The sequence below is a fragment of the Molothrus aeneus genome, chromosome 5 (assembly GCF_037042795.1).
Source record: "Molothrus aeneus isolate 106 chromosome 5, BPBGC_Maene_1.0, whole genome shotgun sequence".
In the NCBI taxonomy this organism is placed as follows: Eukaryota; Metazoa; Chordata; class Aves; order Passeriformes; family Icteridae; genus Molothrus; species Molothrus aeneus.
Window position 1 is genome coordinate 29824166 of NC_089650.1, and position 16263 is coordinate 29840428.

Here is a 16263-nt window from a genome sequence, read left to right on the forward strand (position 1 = left end):
CGTCCACCCCACAGTTTAAGGAGCACAATTAATGAAATGACTATTAGAAAGCAACAAAAAACATCATCTCCATTTCCAGCAAGTAAATCAGTAGGTCTCTTCACAACAGGTTTCAAAGACAATTCAACCCCAGGAAAGCCACACATACTTACAAATTATAAAGCATATCAGCCATGTTGCTGCGGTAGTACAAGGCATTTCTATAGGCGCTTTCAGCTTCAGAAATCTTGCTCTGGCTCTTGAGAACATTTCCAAGGTTACCCCATGCTGTCAAGAGGAGAAAACAGTATTCATAAAGAGCTACAATCCAATTACACATGACAGAGTATGCAAGTATCAGGAAGTTTCTTAGGGAGACAAACCCCACAAAGGAACTATTTTTATGGAACAGGAGGTGAGGTTGGTTATTTTTTCCCCCAGCCCTCTGGTTCTCTGCATCTTACTGTGAGACTCACATTTCATAGAGGTGATTTACATGCACTCCGAATGCATAAAGCTTTCAGTTGGGAAAAGGAAGTTTTTTTACAAAAATATGTCTCTAGAAATTACTGTAACCAAGGGAAAGGACCATTTTATTTCATACCACCTATAAATAAAAATCTTCAGGGTCAAATGTGGAACTGAGGCATCTTTCTAGTTTTAACTTTTTTTTGTTAAGCCTGTTGACTCTAAACGGCAAAAAAGTTTTCCAGAGTAGACATGGTCCCCATGTAAGTATTAAAATTTGACATATGACACAGGAATTGAAAGAACAGTTAGGTAAGTAACTAAGATTAAAACTATGCCATATGGATATAAACATATACTACACAGATCACTAAAATCCATTTTTTTTCTACCAGAAAAACATTTGGTCCCTTTCCATACAATTTATTATGTTACACAACATGCTTTTATAGCCCATCTATGAAGGACTTTAGGTAAAAAAAATATTTAAAGCTCCACATGTGTTCCCTTTGCAGTTTTGTTGAGTGGCACAAAAGCTACTTAAAAAAGGAATTGGAACTAACATTTTATGAAAACACAACCTTTGCTACTCAGAATTTAGGAAGCTAATTTAACTGGCACTACAATTACAGTGTGTGTGAACATGAAAAAAAACCCACATTATGCTTATAAATGCAAAGCTGTTTCATAAAAAAAGTTATACTTTCACCCTTTTTATACTTTCACCCTTTTTTAAATGAAAGAAACCAATGGAAAGATGATGTGTGTCCTTTCCACCAAACACAATATATCAGAATATTCTCCCCTCCAGATGCACTTAAACATCAGCTTAAGTAGCAACTAACTCTGATACTTCAGTTGAGCCCTTTTCTTTTTTCAAGAATATGCATCACTTCTGATTAATGCAAAATTTCAAGGTAGTTTTAATGTAACACTGCTATGTAGGTTGATAATTGACATAGGCATTTTTTCCCTTAGAAATTGCATCATTTCCAAGCTGCTGTGGTTTGCTGCAGAATCACCCCACCACAGGGATGGAAACAGCAGCAAACACAAAATTTCCTCTGAGCAGAATAAACTAGTCTTTGCTGGGAAAAAAAATTAATAAATCTATTTAGAATTCATAAAAACCATGTCATTCAACTGAGCACATCATATTCTGTAAATCAAAGAAAGAAAATATGTGCAATATTTCCATAAGAAAATAAGCTATCACTTCTGTGAGTCAATTCTTTTTAGCCTAGGATTTAATGAGAAATAATTTATCAATATTTATTTATCAATAAATCAACAAAAGTTACAAAATATTTCATCATTTTGAAATATAGCTGCTAAAACTATTCTCAGGTTCACTCAACTTTTACACTTGACTAGCAAATGTGCAGAATTCTGAAATTTCCCCATTTTTTTACAGCTACTCTTCCCTTTTTACACAGAGAAAACAGTCTGGAAGTTCCAATGAAAGTGACTAGCCAGTCTATATGCATTAACCCTTGGAAGAAAAACAAAGACTTACATATTATTTTTAAAATTAATTTGTGAAGATATACCCTTATTTTGCTTCTGCAGTAAAGGAGCATCCAGTTTCCCATAACTGCATGTTCCATACAATCTATAGGGAGTTTTGTTTTCATTCTAATCTCCCATAACAGAGCATTACATCAAATGACCATTTGATCTATTGATAACCATCTCCTGCCACGTAGTTATTTACTCCCAACCATTCTGAAGCTCAGAAAATAAAAGTATGCACAAAAGGATGATTCAGTTCATCTCTTCACCTGTTAGACTAGAAAGACACTGTTAACACTGTTCAGTGTAATAGTTTCTCCTCTACAATTCATTTCACCATGAATGAAATGGGTTCTAACAGTTATCTGAGTTAATTTTTAAGACAATATTTTTAAGACAACATAATTTTTAAGACAATATTTTAATGTACATTTTTCAAAATAATCTGTATCAGGTTTTTAATATAAATCAATATTAACCTATACTCTTTAATTTTAAATTTATTCCATTTAGACTTTTATCTAAACTTGTAAAACTGTGAATAATTAACCTTATGTGATGCACTAGAAGAAGTGGCAATAATAGAAAATAGCAAACATAAAACAAGATAATCTGACAATTTATCATTAATGGAAACATGAAAACCAAGGTCTTTTCATTTATCCAAACTAGATAAATTTGATAGAACAAATTCAATACTATTTAAATACAGAACTAGTTAGAAGAATGATCTGTCTCTAGCTGGTGATGAAGCTGCATTGAACATGTGTAGAGATGATATTCATACACCATAGAAATTATGAACAGTTAATATCTGCAGCAACTATGTCCTCTTGGGTTTTGGCATATAAGCAAGAGTAAAAGAGGATGGAGTACATACATGGAGAAGAGGCTACATGAGCTACTCAAGGAACTTCACTCCTGCTTTGTCTTAAGTAATGCAACTAACCTTCAGAGGGAAAAAAGGACTTCAATTATTAGCTTCCATATCTTAAAACTTTGTATTCAAAACTGTAATAGCACTGTTTCAACTCTAGGCACATTCAGAAACAGAAGCACAGTTATATCTAAATGAATCTACATTCCTGTTAAAAGCCCGCCCTATGATTCCAACTAAATTCTAGCACTCAACTATTTTCCATTTGTACATAGTAAGAAAAGAAAAATAAATATTCTTAAAAGAAAAAGAAACTAGGTCAGTAATCCTGGAATTTAGAACGGATGTTTATTCCAATTATTCTTTATAAATATCTTTCACATAATATCTACATTAGCTAAGCTGCAAAAGGCAACATTTAACATTCAGAAAATATTAAGGTGTACATGTATATGCCACATTTTAATCTTTAATTCAAAATTCAAATTTCCCCATATTGAAGACCCTATTCAGCATAAGAGAAAAAGGAAGCTGTGAATGAAAGAGCTTTGCAATAGTTCCTCTTTGCCTGCAGCTTAATTCCCTGTCCACAAACAATGAGACCAAAACGGACCCAGGTCTTTAAGAAATAATATTCCATCATAGCATGGGAACAAATGTAACTTTGACATCTCGCCTACAACGCAGTCTATTCAATGTTTACTTAATTGCTTAATTTTTAATATTAATGGGCATATTAAAAATTAAATCTATTTAATTACCTTTAAGGTTAGTCAAGTATAAACTTAAGAATCTCCTAATGCTTGAGAACTCCTATGTTATTTACATGTCTTTGCAGGAAAATGAAACTTTTTAAAGGGATTTTGTTCTTCTGTTTGTTGTCTGGGATTTAAAAAAAAAACAGAAGAAATTATGCAGCACTAAGTAGGAAAATAAATAGTTGTTTTAGTGTTATAATTTTGGCCATATCAAACTAGACCTCTATTAAACTTTAAAGATTGCATTTACGCCACCTTGCAGTGAGAGTAGGTCAAGTTCTCAGGCATTCTATTGCTTTCAAAATGAAAATGAATATAAAAAAAATATTAGTTTCACATTTAACATGCTTAACTTCTCAACTATCTCAGTGAAACTGACAATTAAGATTTAACAAGACTGAAAAATACCCGGCTGGTATATTAAACCTTCTCCAAGCACTTTCAGGCTGTAAGAGTGCAAGACCAACAGCAAAACAAGGACAACGTTGTCTAATCTAATCTGCCTGGATTTAAGAAGCACATTTTCTAAAGAAAACTAGTAAACTTTCAGCTTTCAACTGAACTTAAAAACAAGTGAGAAACAGAAGTTAATGTCTACAAACTTCTTCATTTAAATAAAACATTCCCTTTCTACTGAACCAAAGATCATGCTGTTATTCAGTGAAATTAAGATAATAAAGGAACAAAGTGTCCTAGAAGAGCAGTCAGTTGGGTTAAAAGCATGCATGGTAATTTCTTGACTCAGAAGTTTGCTTTAAATTTAAAAAAAATTAACATCGCAAATCATTAACAAAGATAACCCAAAGTATTAAATTCTGATTCCCACCTGGCACCCCTATATAATCCATGAAAAATTAGGTAATACTGAAATCTATTTGTAAACTGCCATTTTATTAATATATATGTTGTTCAAACACTTCTGAAACATGAAGAGGAAAAAATCCAACTACAATTGCCTAATAAATCACTCAAATACATCCTGGTAAACATTTTAAAATAACATAGGAGAGAAAAGGAAAATTCTGCCTTTCCTTGTATATTATGAAAACATACTTGAAAACGAATGGAAAAAATGTAAGACTTAAAAAATTAATATGTAACATTCACTATTCACATGAAATTGCTGAGGTTTGGTAATACTGTTCTCACCGTATCCCATCAAACTTACTCACACAAGTTATTCTACAAATTGTTGAATGCATTAAGGAGCGTGAACTAGATTATTATTTGAGTAAAACAAACTACTTGAACAAAACCTGATTTAGGGAACAGCTCAGTAATTTGTAATCAGCTTGTCAGCAGTTCTAAACTAGAACCTTTAGCTCACAGAAAAATGCACATCAAGCCAAGAAAACCTCTATGCAGCTTTACAGATATTTGTGTATTATTTATCATTCTTTAGCTTGTGAAATTAGAAACAACAGTTCAAGCTTGCATTCCCTCTGTTTAAAATCCTTCCACATTTCTTCTGACTTGCTTATGAAAAAGAAGTGAATGACAATTAGAATCTCAATTTTTTTCTTCAATAGTGTTTAAGGATGAAGCGATGCTAGTCCCAAAAGAAAAGCCTTCACTTTTTTCTTCAAGAGGGAAACAGTTTCACCAACAGAGAAGTGACAGGCTTCCCCAAGAAAACCTCTGAAAGTTCAACTGCAGACTCATAAAAACATAATGAAGAGTTCAACATCTAAAACGGTTTTTTTACAATAGAGAGCCACTACCACTCACAAAGACAGCAAGATCAACTAGATCATGTTTATTATGTGTTTTGAGAATGGAAAAATTCATCTAAATGATACACATTGCTACTTTCAAAGTGGGGCAGTTTTTGCTTAACTACTGTACTACAGTTTGTATAAGGTATTTATATTTTTCCTGTTATTCCAAAGAAATAATGATTTTTTTCAAAATATGTAATAAATTCATGCACATAATTTGCAATAATATTCTTCTAAAAACTTCACTTGTTAATAGAACATTTTGATCAAGTTACTTCCTTTTGCTAACTTAACCACCAAATTGCCCAATTTCTTGTTTCCTAAAGGGCTAATGGTTTCTACATAACCATAATTTATGCATTTAATCTACTTTGCACATTGATTTTTTTTATATTGATGGGTATGTGGCAATGTTGAGAGAGACTGTGTTAGATATCTATCACTTCTTAACTTTTACATATTTTTCTATTTATTAGGGTTGTTATTTATAGCATTTGTTCAACAGTTCATCTGTTGATCAATTGCAGGGCTTTTGTAATGACAGCAGGTGAAAGAAAAACAAAATTGAAAACTATGCACTGCTTTGAAAGCTATCCAGCAACATGTCAGCATGGGTACTAACCAACCCATATTTGGCAGGCAGAGCTTCGGTCTTGTTTCTCAGTTCTGAAACCCTGATGCAAATGAATGTAAAGTCATGGCCTGTTCTACTGCTGATACTCCCCCTTCATCCTCTGTGTTACAGAAATTAACTCTTCCTCCTCAAAGGACAGCAGAGTGATTCTGACAGCTCAATGAACCTGAGAGATGAGACCGAGCAGCTGCTGCTGTTCTTTGGCTTCACCATTACCTACCACCCTACAGCAAATCAAGTTTGTCACAGCCTCTCTCATGCTAAAATGATTTTTGTGAAGAGTATGGTATCAATCAGACAACTAAAATGATCCAGGCTAGGGAAAACAATGAGAAAAGGATGACCACAGTACCTTTAACATCTGATCTAATCACTGTTCTGTTCACAGCAGAGCCCAATCACACATTTGCACAGCTTTGTTAGCTACGTGTGCATTGCAAGTGTGTGAACACCATAAGACATTACTGCCACAAAGGTCCCATTCCAATTAACTTCACAATGGTCAGGAACAGAGCTGTGAACGGTGCTGATCTGAAACTCTCATTATATGAGGAACTGTATTTAATTGAGGCATTGGATATAAATCATGCAAGAAAATGAAAGGAGTAGAAAAATACAAATGGAACAAGAGGACATGTCTGTGTATCCCAGTCATCTCAGGATGAACCCTGAGGAACTCTTCAAAGCCTCAGAGTGACTCAGGCAAAGAGGGGACCATGTACTAAATTTGTCAAATTACGTAACCTTCTTAAAAGTAGGCTTTATAAAAAATTATCTATGATACATTCAAAATTATCACTTATGTCCCAAGTGACCAACTGCATCCCAGCCTCTTGCAGCACTGGCAGGATGCACTGAAATGTCAGCCCTGGTCCTCCAAGCTATGAGTAGATGGATCATTGTTGGTTTCTTTCCAGAAAAGGGGAACAGTGAGCACAGTGTCCTGGGAACATCCCAGAGGAGCCATGGTGAAAAGAAAATCAGCATTTGGGTTTGTCAAACCAAGAATATCTTCACATGTGCTCAAATGACACATGTCAGACTTGGAAAATGCAAATTACTTCATATCCAGGTAGCAGCAGGCTTTTTGTAACACTTCAAGATGTCTGGTTTTGTTTGCTTTGCTTTAAATCACTTAGAAAGGCAAGACAAGAGCCTGTGAAGCTTTGCCAGCCAATACATATCCCCACTGGTATGGAAATATAGGTGGCAGGAAGGAAGGTAGGTCATAAAATTACCTCCTTGCATTTATCAGTGAAACTAATTAAAGACGCTACAACTATTAACTAGCATCTTTATTGGTCCATATTCAAAATACCTTCTGTATTTTAAGACCTCAAAGAAAAGTTCAGTGTGCTAGAGCATCTAAGGAAAGAGAAGAAAGTAGCATTGAGAATTCAGTCATTCTATTTCATGATCTGCTCTGCAATTTAAAACAAAACTATATGCAAGCCTCTTGTGCACATTGTAATGGCATCAGCCATCATTTACTTTTTGGATGCATGAGGATTGGCAATGATGATAGTTCAGGCTTAAGTAATAAAACCTCCCGTTACCCAAAGGAGAGGTATTTGAAATCTTAAAATAATTGTATTTATCTATCTACACTAGGACTTTACCCTACCACAAGTGGTATAGAAAGGCATATATGTAGACTGCTGTACTGTCCATAGTAAATTAATGTAAGTGGACCTGAATATGTACTGATATTAAGTCCATGACAGGTAGGAAAATGATGACATGTAACTCAATGCAAAAATTTTAAATAGGGAGGATTTTTTCCAAGTTGTCAAATTTTGAAAAGAAGATAAAATAATAAAAAAATTGGATTATTATCTAATGCACTTAAATAAACATGCTCTGCTTGAGAACCAATCCAGATAATCTCATTTTCCTCTAATTAGAAGTAGCTCTTTCTCTGAAAAAACCTCAGGCTAATTCTGCAGAACACACAAATATGGACCAAAGCTCTCTCTTTTAATCAAACTGGAAAATAAAATCTATCGTTTTCTGGCAAAAACAAAACAAAACAAAACAAACAAAAACTTATGCCATTTTGCTTGATATGCTACAGAAATTCATCTTGCCAAAGCTGATTCCTCCTTGACTGGGCCTGTTTGGTTTTTTTCCCCCTACACTGTAGTTTTTAGCCCAGATGAGCTTGTTGAATGATTTTGCAGAGCATCTCGGGGAAGACAGGGGAAGAAGTAAAAATTTGATTGGCCCATGGCTCAATGTCTCATGTTTGTTTCTTTAAAAAAGCCTAGCTATTAGTTAATAATAGTTTCTTTCCTATCCCCCTGCACTTTAAGATTCACAGATTAGAGACACTGTTGCACTACGCTCCAAGTGGAAAACAATAAATCCTTGTTTCCAGACCTCTACACAAATATAAAGGAAGAATATCAGGCTTTCTCGTATCCTGCTGAAGAAGAAGCGCATCCCACACTGACTTGGGTTTCAGAGGAAATTACAGCACTTCGAAAGAACTGGAAGAGAGAACACTGTCACTGTAAAGTAAATTCAGAGTTTGAATTGAACTATAAACCACTTTCCTTCAGCTCTCCACCATATTTGGCATAACCAGACTGTTTTGCTGAGGGAGGGCTGCCTGTGGCATGCTCAAATGCCCTAAATAACTATGGCTGTTTCCCAAACAACTTACAAATGCCCATTCCTTCTACACTATTTAATCATCCAGAGCAGCACTACCATCCATTTAGAGAGCCCCAAACTGTTTCCAGGGAGTAGGCTTTTTATTTAACTTTCAAACAATTCTATGTAGTTCATTTGAGCTAATTCATTTAAAGCTGTGTCCTAGTTCCAACCAGAACAGAGTTAATTTTTTTTACAGGAGCCAGGAAAGGTGGTGCCTGTAGTCCCAGCTACCCTGGCAGGCATAGCCAGACCCTAAAGTTATCCTCCCATCACCTGCAAGATAGAGAAAGAATTTGGGAGACCATGGGTGGGGACACTGATTTGGGGAGTAGTATTCCTAAACCAAAACAAGCTTTTAAGAGTTGCAGATAAAAATGTAATCCATTTTATTTTAAGAACTTTGAAAAATCCCGTAGGACATTTATCCTTCAAATTCTGATGCTTTTGTTATGAACAGAGACCCCGATTTATCATGGTATATCCTGCATAATTCCTGTATAGCAGACTTATATAGCCATATAACTTTATATATCATAAATGATACTTTTAATGTGCAATTCTAACCTATGATTTTGTTACCTAAATAAAATCATTGTATCTGCCATACAGTAGCTGTTACAAAGGTTCTTACTGGTGGCTGGAAACATTTTACACCATTGAAAGATGATATACCTTAAAGTAATTTCTTCTTTAAAAAGTAGCTAAAGCTGAAAATTATTATAGAAGTAAAGGAGAATATTCATGCAACATTTAGTCTAAAAAGACTTAAGTATCAGAAAGTTCTGGCAAAGATATTGGGAAAATGGATGATTACTTGTTACTATGTTTCTCTGACAATTTCTAAAAACATTAACTAAAAAGAATATCAAGAATCACCATAATGACTATATATTCTGATATATATTGGCTTAGGATGGATATTATACTGCCATAAATACAGAGAAGTTTTAAAACAACCATGAACCATGAAAAAAAAAATTCTAGTCTTATGGTAATAGGTAATATGAGCTCCATTCCAGAGAGAAAAATTGAGATTAAAGTGGTTTTTTCAAAGACTAAAGAAGATTTAATTAGCAAAACTAAAACTAATTCATGAATACCTAACTCCAGATGGTATGCTCATATCACTGGTATTTCCTAACAATGATAATACACAAAACTTTTAAGTGTACGTATCAGCAGGTTTTATATGTTTAAAGTCTGATGTTTTATATGACAATCTGTGCACTGAAATTACTTTCTCTCTCAAGCTGTTTTCCCCCAAACCCACATTTTCTATTCAGTGCAATGTTATATTAATCACACTGTATTTTATTATTGACATTAAATGAGCCTAAGGAAAAAGAAATAACTACTGTACAGAGCAATATTTTGGGCTGTTGGGCTAAAAACTGGTTGTAGTTTTACTGACAAGCTACATATAAAAAATTTGAATATACACACCAAAACACTGAAAGGCAAATTCCAAATGTTCAAACTATTTTTAAATGCCTAATGTGATATTTATTAGGACACACACTGCCATACTTAGGAAGTACAAAAATGTGTAGTGAACAACAAGCTGTGTGTCACAGCAATAGCTATTGAAGCTCTAAAGGTATTAGAGGAGATACTGTCCGCATAACGTAAGCTCTTAATAATAAGCATATCTGAAGAATGCTGTATCTTAAAATATTTCAATTCCTTTGGTTTCCAGTCACCAGTAGTGATTCAAAAATAATAATAATAATAATGGAAAATAATGTTTTATTGCATCTTTTTTGTTTGTGGGAAATAACAGTTTCTCTACCTAGCTTAGTACAAAATATAGTAACTGTTTTTCCTCACTGAACTGAGGTGAATTTTTAGTTAGGCATCTGCTCTGTATAGCAGGTCAACTACTTCCTGGAAGGATCCTCAAAGCCTACTTGCAAATGTAATGGCACCAGGTGATTAAAATTTCATCAGTAAATATGACTAAGCAACTAATACCTCTGTGGCAGTCTAGCAGTTTAAGCCTCTCTATTTTCCACTTCTTTAATCAATGTCTGTCCCAGGTATAGAAATATATAATGATCTTCCATGTTCAGATGTGGGCTGCAAGGCCCAGAGGAAGATTATGCTTTTTGAAGCCTATTTTTGGTACAGGGAAAACTAGAGTTAATGAGGCATAATAAGCACAATTATTTTGTGTGTCATTACAATTTTATATGAAACACAAGGTAATCATCACCACAGAATGACCCTCAGTCTAACTGAAAAAGACATGACAGATACCACCCACTTTTAACTTTTTTGTTTGTTTTTACACTTTGGGAGGCTTCCTTTGCTAAAAAAGAACATTCAGATAATGAGAATTGCTTTATATCACTTGGGCTGCTCATTAAGTTGAAGGCAGAACATAGAAACACTTGTGTCTTTCCCTCCCTACGGTCAAAACATGCATACACCCACTTCAGAATCCATAAACTAAATTAGTCAGTCTTGCATATTTCTCCCTCAAGTGCTGACAAACTGTAACAAGGTACTTCTTGGATCACTTTAAAGTTATTTGAAATACTAGTCGTAACCAGAACAGCAGAATAAGACCAGTAAAGATGCAGCTAAGGCATCCCAAGTCCTCACAAGGACTCCTTCAGCCAAGGGATGGCAGCTGCCTGCCACACAGTGAAGCAGCCAGGAAAGCTGGCACACACAGGGTAATTTGAAGGCAGCTTCACCATCTTCTTCTCACTTAACTCTCCCACGGTGCATTTTCAGGTTTTTTTAAGAGATAATCCATGCTCATGCTTTTGAGTATTTTTCCCACATTGTCAGTGATTGACAAAAACAGCCTGGAGAAATGTAAACTGCAGAAAGGCTGTGGCTGCCTGCAGGAGTAGAGGCTTTCTCACCTGCAGCAGAACACGACTCTGCCTGCACTGCCTGCAAGGTACCCCTGAAGGGACCAGAAGAAAGTACCAGTGAGGTGATTATCACCCATTTCTTCCCTGAGGATTGAAGATGGAGAAGCTGCTGAATATGTTTGCCTCAAAGTCCCACAGTAGCAGATAAGATTATAATCTTACACATATCACAACACAGAGAACCCGGTAATAAACCACCACCACATGAGACAACTCCATTTCCAAAGCAGTTCAGCCACATTAGTACACAAATGCACCCATGCTAAAAGCCTGCCTCAACAAATGCCCTTATGACTACAGCACATCAGCTCAGTGTTGCACAGCAGTCAGCCATCAGTGCCATTTAGCCTGCTAGACCAGAATACAGATGGATCTGGAACAAAACACTCATCTTTTTCTTTAGTAAAGCTGGTCTTCACAGATTCCTATTTCTTTATCAGTTTCCACACCGTGAGTTTTTTGAGGGATGCCTCATTGCTTTTTAGATTACGACAGAAGCAGCTCTTGTTCAGAAGAAGCTCTTTGCAGGAGATGAGAGAAAAAGCAGAACTATCAGGGAAAATTATCCTGCTACTCCACAATTTTCAGAAGTAAGAAAATACTGTTGAGGAGAAACTTTCTACAAGCTGAGGAAAGCAGAGAAATGAGGAGTGACAGCTTCTTAGTAGCCTAAAAATAAGGAAAACACTTCTCCACTCTACTGTTTGACTGAGCAGCCCATTGTCCCACTCTCTGAATAGCCTATTTATCACTAGAATTCATAAAACTAGAAAAAAGAGGCAAACAAAAATAAATTGTTTTTCCTATGTCAACCTCATTTAATTACTGAAGAGTAGTTTGAATTGTTGATCTCCTAATGCTTTGGCAGGATTGGCAGCCAGTCTAGTCCAGTCATGCTTGCCTGACTATATGAGAAATAGAAAATAAAATTAGCATAGTCAAAGCCAAGGATAATTTTAGAAATATTTACAATAATGAATAGAGTTGGGTGACAGGTCACATTAGCTAGGGGTGTCGTATACCCAGCCTTGTTGCAATGTATGTGGGCTAGTAAATATTCAGCAGAAGTTTAACAGGATATTTTGAGCAGATTTATTTAAGTCAGCTCAGTCATGTCTATATCACTGCTTGACATACTGTCTTTGCTTTTACACATCTTACAAGACACTTAATGTCAGCTTATATGGCAAGAAACCAGACGATCATGTACACACGAGTCTGTGCATACTGAGATGTGTAGATGAAAACAGCTCATCTTGTCTCCTGGGAGCATAATACCCAGTAGTCAAATTTCCAGACAATGCTGCAGCCAACCCTACTATTGGGCAAAAAGAAGCATGTTGTTTGGTTTTTTTTGATCACAAAATCTGCCTCATTGCAAGCAGACAACTAATAATGTCTGGGCATCTCCACCAAGGACAAAAATTGAACATGCATTAACTAACCAAGTGCATACACACTTTTCTTTCCAAGGAATTCCTGTGTTTTAATATGAGTTTTATACTGTCGCTAAACTTGTACCTCTCAGAGCTTCATATAGTCACTCTGGTGTGCTGGCTCGCTGTTCAGTTACTTCATTTCCTGCTCTCCTGTGCTAGTTTTGAAAAAAAGTAAAACAAATGGGATGTGCTTGTTCACAATTTAAAAAACTCACTTACTGCAGCAACAAGTTCAGTAATTTTCCTAGGGTGAGAAAGTATATGAAGAAGAGTTACAAAATCAGACTGACAAACTACTAAAATGCTGCTTTGCTGCATATTTTATCTGCCAAATCTACTTTTTCACTCTCTATGAGCTCACAGTAACCACCTGCATTTGCCTCTTACTATCACAGCTTTTAGACAATGGCATGATACAGCTGTCTAATCAAAATGCACAACTCTATCAGCAGATGACTTCACACTACATAAGGAGTTTCTGAGCAGAGCACTGAAAAAACTCAAGTACTCAAGCGCTGTCAAATTTTTCTTTCACAGACAGGCAAAGCAATCAACTAATCCCTTCTCACTTCTGATGAACTGTGAATAAGGAAGGCTTAGTCAATGTCTACATTGCACTCACAGGTGATATTTTGGCCACTCATAAAAACTTGCATTTGTGCCAGGAGTAGTACAGCCAGGCAGCATGGAGTTCAGGATCCAAGCTGGATCTGCCATACATGCTTGAAACCACACAGCTACAGCTAAACATTGTTACTGATACCTAAACTGGCGGGTTTACTGCCTGTTTGGATATGTTTACACTAGCTGTAGTCACATCTCATCACAGCATTGATATAACCTTTGAGACGTGGATGGGCAATGTTACAAATAGCTGATATTTACACATGAGCAGGAAGGCATAAGTATTTGACAATAACTCTTTACAGTACTCGTAGGCAAGGGGAACTACAGTAATTTCCTAGGCTGAATTATACCTGACCTCATTTCCTCATTTTTATTATGTAGTATTGACATTATTTGCATCAGATGAAATAAAGGAACAGCACTTCCCTGATGCTGTCCTTTACTACTTCTTATATTTTCTAATCAGAGAAAACAGAACATTTGGTTAACTCACAAAAAATGTTCATTAGCGTGCTATATACCAGATTCCAAATGGAAAAACACCAGGGTGGGCTTTATAATACTAATAATGCATCTTTAATTTCAAAACACAGAACTAATACTACTGAAAAAGAAAGTATCCCCTTACCTTAAGATCTCCTTTTCTCCATGTCAATGCCAAACCTGTAACATCTAATCAAAACACATTCCTGCTTTTCCCCATTTTTTACTGATGGACATACCACTGCAACTCGAAATTACATTTCTTAAAGTATTCTCTTTAGATGTTGCTAGTAAAATCAGACAATTCAAAGGCAAAGATAGACAGGAATAAGTAAAACATTCACCATAAAGAGCAAAAATTACCTTTAGCAGGGTTTACTTTTATCCCTGACCTATACAGCATCTCCTCATTCTGCCAGTCCCCATTCCTGACAACAGTCTTGAGTCCATAGAAAACAATTAATGCAGCAGTGGAACAAAAAACCAAGTTCTTCAGAAAGCGCTTTTGGGCTTTGACATAAAGGGCCCTGACACCTACTGTAACCAGCAGGCAGAAGCCCATACTAGGAACATACAGCACACGCTCTGCTATTACAAAGCCAACATAGAAAAACAGGTTTGTGGCAGGAACGAAGGGCACTATTAACAAAGAGAGAGACAGAATGACAATGTTCTCGGTTGAAGGAAGCTGCAGTTTCTGAATTTCATGCTTTTTTAGGCCATTCTCTTCTTTTGATGCAAAGCTTGACTTCACCTCCAGTGTCTTGTACTCCATCTCTGGGTGACAGCTATGCCCATTAGCATTTTGCTTGCCATTCATTACAGTTTTCCCATTGAATTCTCTCTCATTGCTGGAGCCCTTCAAGCTAAAGTAGGCAAGGAGGAGGAGTCCTGCATAGAAGGCCACAGTGTGTAGATTCCTCCAGTCGCTGACTGCTTTTAGAAGAGGCACAGCATCCATAGACCAGTCAAAGCTGAGGGTATCTGGGCACAGCAACAGCCAGAGGTTCTTGGTTGGCAAGTAAAAGAAGGTCAGGGTACGTGTGAGAAAACTGTCCGAGTCAGCTGCTGGATTGTCAGAATTAGAAAAACTTGGGGGCCTGTTGCCCATCCAGTACAAGCGAACACCCAGCAGTGCAGTTCCCCAGGAGGTCAATAAGCCAATGCTGAAGAACAGGGTCAAATTTTTTCTCTGAAAGAAAAAGAAAAAGCATAAATCAACACTAGGTGTTTATTTGTGTAAATTATACACAACAAAGAATCAAGAAAATATCTGATAGAACTCTTTTTCAGTAATGGAAACAAACACAATAGATCTCCATGTCTGACATTTGGATCGTGCCATGTTAGGGTACACTGTTGACCTACAGACTAAAGGAAATTACTCTTTCATTTAAGCTCTATCAAGAATGCATCACAGTCAAGCCTTCAGATATTTTAGGGCTGTCAGTCCTTGCTTAAGATTTAGTTGTATAATGCTTTTGAAACTCTTATTTTAGGGGAGTTTATGGAATCTTACATTAGATCCTATATAATCTTCTGGCTGTGACCGAAACACAAGTTTGCCTTAGCTAGATTTAAAGTCTGAAGGATGTTCCAGATCCATTTTCTTCAATCGAAGTCTCTCCTTGAGGCATTTCACTAGAAAACCAATTAAAATTTCCAAGAAAGCAAGAGACAAAAACAGACACAGATTCCATATTTAGGTCTGCTAGCTCCTACCTATTAACTTGGAGCTTTCAGCTCTACCTACTCCAAAGTCTCACTTCATTTTCTATAAAACACAAAAAGTTTCACCTCCATATGAGGAAGGGCTTCTTTACATGGAGAGTAGCAGAGCACCGGAACAGGCTGCCCAGGGATGTTGTAGATTCTTGTTCTCTGGAGACATTCAAAACCCACCTGGATTTGTTCCTGGACAGCCTGCTCTAGGTGACCCTGCCTTGGCAGGGGGATTTGAACTGGACAGTCTCCAGAGGTCCTTTCCAACCCTAACAATTCTGTGATCTCAGAGCCAAACAACACATCGGGGTTTTTTCCTCAAGCACACCATAATAAACAGTCCAAAAATTTTCACATCTTTATATGTCTCTAAGTAAAATTATGGAAGCACATAGCTCACTCCACCTACCAATGTCATCATGCTAGCAACTTGAAGGATCTGCACTTATTTATGGAGTAGCAGAACATTTTCCAGCAGAAGCTGCTTCTTGGGTAAGCTCTGC

General features: G+C 36.3%; 1 protein-coding gene across 1 annotated transcript in view; it reads right to left on the reverse strand.

The window, feature by feature from the left end:
* The window catches only part of TMTC2 (transmembrane O-mannosyltransferase targeting cadherins 2), a 233977-nt gene that overhangs the window by 82460 nt on the left and 135254 nt on the right, over nucleotides 1-16263 (reverse strand). Inside the window, exons 3-4 of the mRNA XM_066550550.1 lie at nucleotides 14402-15230; nucleotides 153-267 (exon numbers count right to left, since the gene is read on the reverse strand). Of these exons, the coding sequence (XP_066406647.1) occupies nucleotides 153-267; nucleotides 14402-15230 (944 nt within the window). The remainder of the gene's footprint in view (nucleotides 1-152; nucleotides 268-14401; nucleotides 15231-16263) is intronic.